Source organism: Emiliania huxleyi (genome assembly GCF_000372725.1).
Source record: "Emiliania huxleyi CCMP1516 unplaced genomic scaffold EMIHUscaffold_535, whole genome shotgun sequence".
Classification (NCBI taxonomy): domain Eukaryota; phylum Haptophyta; order Isochrysidales; family Noelaerhabdaceae; genus Emiliania; species Emiliania huxleyi.
In genome coordinates this window covers 14303-21303 of record NW_005197982.1, presented here as the reverse complement: position 1 = coordinate 21303, position 7001 = coordinate 14303, and the positions used below count along the sequence as shown (strand labels likewise).

Here is a 7001-nt window from a genome sequence, read left to right as displayed (position 1 = left end):
GAAGGAGGTGGGTAAGGTGAGGTGAGGTGAGCTTCTCCACACACACGAGGTGGTGGGGCGAGGCCCAGGCTAGTCCCTCGCGACTCCACGTCTAGACGACAGGAGCCGCACGGCGTTTAAAAGCGTGCAAGGCCACCACGGCGCATCTCGGCGCATCTCGGCGCATCTCGGCGCATCTCGGCGCATCTCAGCGCATCTCGGCGCATCTCGGCGCATCTCGGCGCATCTCGGCGCATCTCAGCGCATCTCGGCGCATCTCGGCGCATCTCGGCGCATCTCGGCGCATCTCGGCGCATCTCGGCGCATCTCGGCGCATCTCGGCGCATCTCGGCGCATCTCGGCTACTCTCGAGGCCGGGATGAGCAGCCGCGGCGCTCGCTCGACGCGAGGCAACTCCACGCCTCTCGCTGCCCGCGACACGGCCGCGACCTGCGGGGTATAGCCGAGATATAGCCGAGATGTGACCGAGATGCAGCCGAGATATGCAGCCCGCGACACGGCCGCGACCAGGTCAGCGCTGGGCGCGCACCTGCGGGGAGATCGCCGGGAGATCGCCGGGAGATCGCCGGGAGATCGCCGAGAGATAGCTGAGAGATCGCCGAGCTGTGGACGAGACCGGCGACGGCGGATCTCGGCGGATCTCGGCGGATCTCGGCGGATCTCGGCGGATCTCGGCGGATCTCGGCGGATCTCGGCGGATCTCGCACCGGCCGAAGACCATTCGCGAGACGGCGAGGGCGGAGTGGGCGTCTGCGATCGTGCCGGCGGCGCGGAGGGAGGCGAGCAAGCGGCGGCCTATGGAACCGCTGCTCCTCCCCAGTTGATCTTAGACGCTGATGTGGAGTGTGAGCAGGCGGCGGCGGCCGGCGTCGACAGACAGGAAGGGCACGCAATCCTCGCCGTGCAGGAAGGCGCGCACCTAGGAGAGTCTAGGGGGATCTAGGGGGATCTAGGGGGAATCTAGAGAGAATCTGCTCTCTCGCCGTAGCATACCAAGCGCGCTCTTCGGTGGAACTAGGGGGGTCTAGAGGAATCTAGAAGGGGAAGCTGTGATCGCGCCTCGACGCCGCGCGCAGCTGAAAGAGGCGCGAAGACAGGCGGCGGTGCAAAGGCGAAGCAGCGGACGCGCGCAGCCAGCGCCTCCTCCTCCTTGGCCAGCAGCACCGCTAGCAAGCAAGCGACGCCGGCGCCGAGGGAGTGGCCTGGGGCATGGACAATGCAAGCAGAACGACTCTTATGCCCACCACAGCAGGATTGTGCATGTCATTGCCCGGCAGAGGGCCAGCAGAGGCGGCAAGCAGAGGGAACGGGGTGTGAGGGCGAGACGGCCCGAGATCGCCCGAGATTTCACGTAGCACGACTGCACGTAGACCGTAGCACGACAATCCTTTGTGCACTTGTGCACTGAGTATGACTCTACTTGGCATGACTGCACTTCATGAAGTGACTTCACTCTGACTTCACTTCGAGGTCGCCCGAGATTTCCCGAGACTTCCCCGAGATTTCCCGAGCTGCCCCGAGATGCCCCCGAGATGCCCCCGAGATGCTCCCGAGCAAGCCTGTGATGACCAGCTCTGCACCGGGCCGCGCGCCCAGCGCTCTCCGCACGTCGCCGCCCGCCGCCGCCCACACCGCCCGCGCCATGCGCGCCATGCCTGCGTGTGCCTAGCCACGAGCGAACAGCGGCTCGCGGCTGTCACTCGGCTGTCTCTCGACTGTCTCTCGGCTGCCTCTCGGCTGTCTCTCGGCTGTCTCTCGGCTGTCTCTCGGCTGTCTCTCGGCTGTCTCTCGGCTGTCTCTCGGCTGTCTCTCGGCTGTCTCTCGGCTGTCTCTCGGCTGTCTCTCGGCTGTCTCTCGGCTGTCTCTCGGCTGTCTCTCGGCTGTCTCTCGGCTGTCTCTCGGCTGTCGCTCGGCTGTCGCTCGGCTGTCTCTCGGCTGTCTCTCGGCTGTCTCTCGGCTGTCTCTCGGCTGTCTCTCGGCGATCTCTCGCGTGCGCCTCGCCGCCGCAAAACGGCTCGGAGTACGCGACCTACGTGGCGAACCAAACCAGCCGTGAGGGCGGCAGAATGGAGCAGTGCAGCGCGTGACAGAGAGGAGCGATGGGTGAAAGACAAGAGTGCGTGTTCCGCTTCTAGGGTGGTCGACTCTAAAATGGGCGAGTCTGTGTCCACTAGCGAGTAAGTAATACATCAAAGAGTGCGCCTCCCGCTTCTAGAGTGGTGGACCGCGTCGTGCACAACGTCGGAGAGCGAGGCGGTCCCTCGTAGCGCGAGCACGACGGCGCCTTGCAAGCAATGAATGATGACTCACACAGACAAGAATCTATTGTTGCAGCGCGAGTACGACGGCGCCTCCGCCGGCGCTGTCCACCGCCAGAAAGTGGCGCAGACAGTCGGAGGAGCCCGCCTGGTCACAGGTGTCTCCCATGGCCCCGCTGCTGTGTCGAGGTGGCGCAGGCAGCCCAAGGAGCCCGCCACGTCCAGCGAGGCGGTGTCGAGGCGGAGCAGGTCCTCAGTGCGAATGCCGGTGTGCGTGCAGATGCCGGCGCGGTCGGCCGCCTGCTCGCCGCAAGCAAGGCATTGCTCAAGAGACGCCGTTCACGGCCCACCGTGGAGTGGTCTCGCGCCTCGACACTCAGCTCCAGCTGCTCGCGGGTCGGTGGAGGAAGCAGCCCAAACAGCGCCATCAGCGCGGCGCCGTACGCGGCGGAGGCGAACCGCATGTACCTCGACGCCTCGCGGAGCGACGCAGGCGAGAGGGCGGCGGCGTGCGCGCTGCCCAACTGTGCGGCGGCGGCGGCGCGGCGGTCGGTGAGGGCCTGTACTGCAGAAGTGAGCGCAAAGTTGCGCAGCGGCGAGCGACCCGGGCTGAGCTCCGCCTCGAGGCCAGAGGAATCGCCAAACGCCTTGACCAGCTCGAGCGCCTCGGTCCAGCGAGAGAGGCGAGAGCGCAACGCGGCGCGGCGGCGGTAGATGGCCGACGCGACGACGACGCCAGAGACGAGCGCGACGCCGCCGACGACCGCGAGATGTCGCATATATATATGGCAAGCTGAGAAAAAGAATTTTTTTGCGAGTGGTCGGCTAGCAAATGTATGCAGGTAAGACGCTGTTCACGCAAAAATGCTGCTGCTCGCTCGTCGTCGTTGAGACGGAGCGTTTCTCTCGACAGCCACGCTCGACGCCTGTGGCCCGCCTGTGCGACTATGGGACGAGTGCGCGACGCGGACGAACCGCTCAATATGGGCCGGCAGCTCGCGCAGCAAGCGGAACTAACAACATACCTAAAACAAAAAGAATTTAAGGGCGCGCGCCGCAAGCATGGCTCAGGGCGAAGCGGCCTTCCGGCTCAATAGGCAGCCTTCCCGACGAAGTGGCCATTGCGGCTGGGCGAGGCGACGAGGCGGCGCTGCTGGCGTGGCTCGACAGCGACGGGCAGGTCAACGCGACTCGCCGGGTAGGCGGTACGAGCGGCATCACCGCGCTGATGCTGTCCGCCCAGTGGGGCCACGAGCGGGTGGTCGAGCTGCTACTGCACCGCGGCGCGCAGGTCAACCAGCAGCACAGCGACGGCGGCACCGCACTGACGGACGCCGCCTTCAACGGCCACGAGCGGGTGGTCGAGCTGTTGCTGCAGCGCGGCGCGGGAGATCAACAAGCAGAACAGCAAAGGCAGCACCGCGCTGATGCTCGCCGTCCAGGAGGGCCACGAGCGGGTGGTTGAGCTGTTGCTGCAGCGAGGCGCGGACATCAACCTGCAGAGCCGCGACGGCGGCACCGCGCTGATGGCCGCCGCCGCCTTCGACCACCCCGCCATCGTGCTCCACTTGCTGCGTGCGGGCGCGGATACAAAGCTGCGCTCTGAGGACGGCAAGTCCGCGCTGCAGCATGCCAAGGAGAATGGCCACGCCGAGTGCTTCAAGGCCTTCCGGCAGCACGTCGCGGAGATGGCCACGGCGGGGCGGCGCGAGTCGGCGGCGGGCGGCGCGGGCGGCGCTTCCTCGGGCGAGGCGGCGGCGGGGGGCGAATGCCGCGGCCTCTTCCAGCTCGCTGAGCAGCCTTCCCGAAGAGGCCGCGACAGCAGCTCTCCAAGGCGACGAGGCGGCGCTGCTGGCGTGGCTCGACAGCGGCGGGCAGGTCAACGCGACTGGCGGGGTAGGCAATGTGAGCGGCATCACCGCGCTGATCCTGTCCGCCCAGAAGGGCCACGAGCGGGTGGTCGAGCTGCTGCTGCACCGCGGCGCGCAGGTCAACCAGCAGGACAGCAACGGCGGTACCGCACTGATGTTCGCCGCCGGCAACGGCCGTGAGCGGATTGTCGAGCTGCTGCTGCGGTGCGGCGCGGAGATCAACCTGCAGCACAGCGACGGCGGCACCGCACTGACGGACGCCGCCTTCTACGGCCACGAGCGGGTGGTCGACTTGGTGCTGCAGCGCGGCGCGGATGCCAACCTGCAGGACAGCATCGGCGGCACCGCGCTGATGCACGCCGCCCAGGAGGGCCACGAGCGGGTGGTCGAGCTGCTGCTGCAGCGCGGCGCGGAGATCAACAAGCAGGACAGTGACGGCGACACCGCGCTGATGCTCGCCGCCCAGCACGGCCACGATCGGGTGGTCGACATGCTGCATCAATGCGGTGCTGAGGTCGACATGCAGAGCAGCATCGGCGACACCGCGCTGATGCTCGCCGCCGGCAACGGCCACCCCGCAACCGTGCTACTCTTGCTGCGAGCGGGCGCGGATACGAAGCTGCGCTCTGCGAAGGGCGAGTCCGCACTGCAGTATGCCAGGGAGAAGGGCCACGCCGCGTGCGTCGAGGCCTTCCGGCAGCACGTCGCGGAGGTGACTGCGAGCCAGCGCGAGGCGGCGGCGGGCGGCGCGGGCGGCGCCTCCTCGGGCGAGGCGGCGGCGGGGGCGAATGCCGCGGCCTCTTCCAGCTCGCTGGGCAGCCTTCCCGAAGAGGCCGCGACAGCAGCTCTCCAAGGCGACGAGGCGGCGCTGCTGGCGTGGCTCGACAGCGGCGGGCAGGTCAACGCGACTCGCGACGTAGGCGATGCGAGCGGCGTCACCGCGCTGATGCTCGCCGCCCAGAAGGGCCACGAGCGAGTGATCGAGTTGCTCCTTCCGCGCGGCGCGGATGTCAACCTGCAGGACAGCGACGGCGGCACCGCGCTGATGAACGCCGCCTACCACGGCTACGAGCGGGTGGTCGAGTTGCTGGTGCAGCGCGGCGCGGAGATCGATTTGCAGGCCAGCGGGCGGAGTACATCAGCAGACGGCGGCACCGCGCTGATGTACGCCGCGGCCTACGGCCACGAGCGAGTGGTCGAGCTGCTGCTGCAGCGCGGCGCGGAGATCAACTTGCAGGACAGCGACGGCGACACCGCGCTGATGGGCGCCGCCAGCCAAGGCTACCCCGCCGTCGTGCTCCACCTGCTGCGGGCGGGCGCGGACATGACGTTGCGCTCAGAGGGCAAGTCCGCGCTGCAGCTAGCCAAGGAGAATGGCCACGCCGAGTGCGTGCGCGCCCTCGAGGAGCATGCGGCGGCGGAGGCGGCGGCGGAGGCGGAGATGAGGGAGGCGGTGAGAGCGGCGGCAGAGGCGGAGGCGACGCGGCATGCCGAGGCGCTGCTGGCGGGGGAGGAGGCGGAGAAGGAGGCGGGGGAGCGCGCCAAGAAGAGCAAGAAGGGGAAGAAGAAGAAGAAGAAGAGCGGCGGGGGCGGCGCTGGGCCGTCGCAGGAGCCCGAGGATCAGGCGACGGGAGAGGAGGCGGAGTTGGCGGCGGCGCTCGAGGAGAGCGCGAGGCTGGAGGAGGAGAGGCGGGCGGCCGACGAGCAAGTGTCGTCCTCTTTGGCTGCAGAGAGGCCGCCTTCGGTGGAGGAGGAGGAGCCGCCGGCCGACTTCATCTGCCCGATCACGACCGAGCTCATGAGCGACCCGGTGATGGCGGCGGACGGGCATGCTTACGAGCGGTCGGCGATTGAGCGCTGGCTCGCGACCAAGTCGACGAGCCCGATGACGGGCGAGGAGCTCGAGCTCACTCGGCTCTTCCCCAACCACATCCTGCGCAGGATGATCCGAGAGTGGCGAGAGGCGCATCCAGGACGGTAGAGAGCGGCAAGCGCAAGTCTTAACGGCGCGCTTTCGCAAATTCTTTTTGCCGCGCCAGCCCGCGCCCTTGTCGTGCCAGTGTGCTGTGAGAGAGGCTCGGAGTTATTAAAATGAACTCGGGGCCACGGGACGCGGCACAAACGGGGCACAAACGCCAGGCTACCAAAGAGCAAAGACGGGGAGGCACGTAAAGCCGTATAGTGTTAGTCGTGACGCAGGGGAGTCTAGGCGACGGCGGCGTCCTCTCCGACGCCGCGGCGAGCCTGAGCTCGGTCGCAATCTCTTCCGCCGCCGCGAGCTGCAGCGCGACTGACATCGATGCGCTGGGCCTGCAGCGACCCACGACCGCGTCGACCAGGACATTCAAGAATTGTTTTTGTCGCTGGAGCTCGACACGAGCCAACAGCCATCCATCGGGCTCGCAGATAGCGCGAGAGCCCACGCCGCCCATCACCCGCGATACACCCCGCCCACGACACATCTCGCCGGTGTCCTCCGCGTTGAAGCATCAAAGGAGCTTGACACTAAACGCTGGCTGAGACTCTGCTGCGCGCGCGCACGCCTCCACCGAAGCGCAGCGTGCTCTCCACCAAGAGAGAGGGAGGGAGAGGGACCGGCGCGATGCTCACCCGACAACTTTGATATGCACAGGTGACGAGGCGGCTGCACACGAGGAGCCGCAGACGAAGAGCCTCACACACGCACGGCTATGCCTCCCGAGACGGCCCCCGACGACGACGAGAGCGCGCTCCTCTCCCGGATCGACGACCTGCGGATGTAGCCTATTGAGAGAGAAGTGGAAGGTATGAAAATTATCGAAATTGTTGTGCGGAGCTCGTCTGGTAGTTCTACCTCGCTCCGCGGGTAGGCCCACAGGGTAGAGGCGTGGCT

General features: G+C 67.2%; 2 protein-coding genes across 2 annotated transcripts; one reads left to right on the top strand and one right to left on the bottom strand.

The window, feature by feature from the left end:
• Positions 1 to 1576: 1576 nt before the first annotated feature.
• EMIHUDRAFT_459552 (hypothetical protein) lies at positions 1577 to 3043 on the bottom strand. Its single transcript, XM_005765747.1, has 6 exons — positions 2627 to 3043; positions 2475 to 2558; positions 2352 to 2406; positions 2226 to 2284; positions 2002 to 2029; positions 1577 to 1670 (listed from the first exon to the last, which is right to left on the bottom strand). Exons 1-6 carry the CDS (start codon positions 3035 to 3037, stop codon positions 1666 to 1668), a joined length of 642 nt encoding a protein of 213 aa, XP_005765804.1. The 5' UTR covers positions 3038 to 3043; the 3' UTR covers positions 1577 to 1665.
• A 2842-nt stretch (positions 3044 to 5885) lies between these two features.
• Positions 5886 to 6098, top strand: EMIHUDRAFT_60134 (hypothetical protein; the record flags this gene model as incomplete). The annotated part of the gene is made up of 1 exon (XM_005765746.1): positions 5886 to 6098. A coding segment is annotated over one exon (213 nt), but the record flags the coding sequence as incomplete, so codon positions are not given.
• Positions 6099 to 7001: the final 903 nt, after the last annotated feature.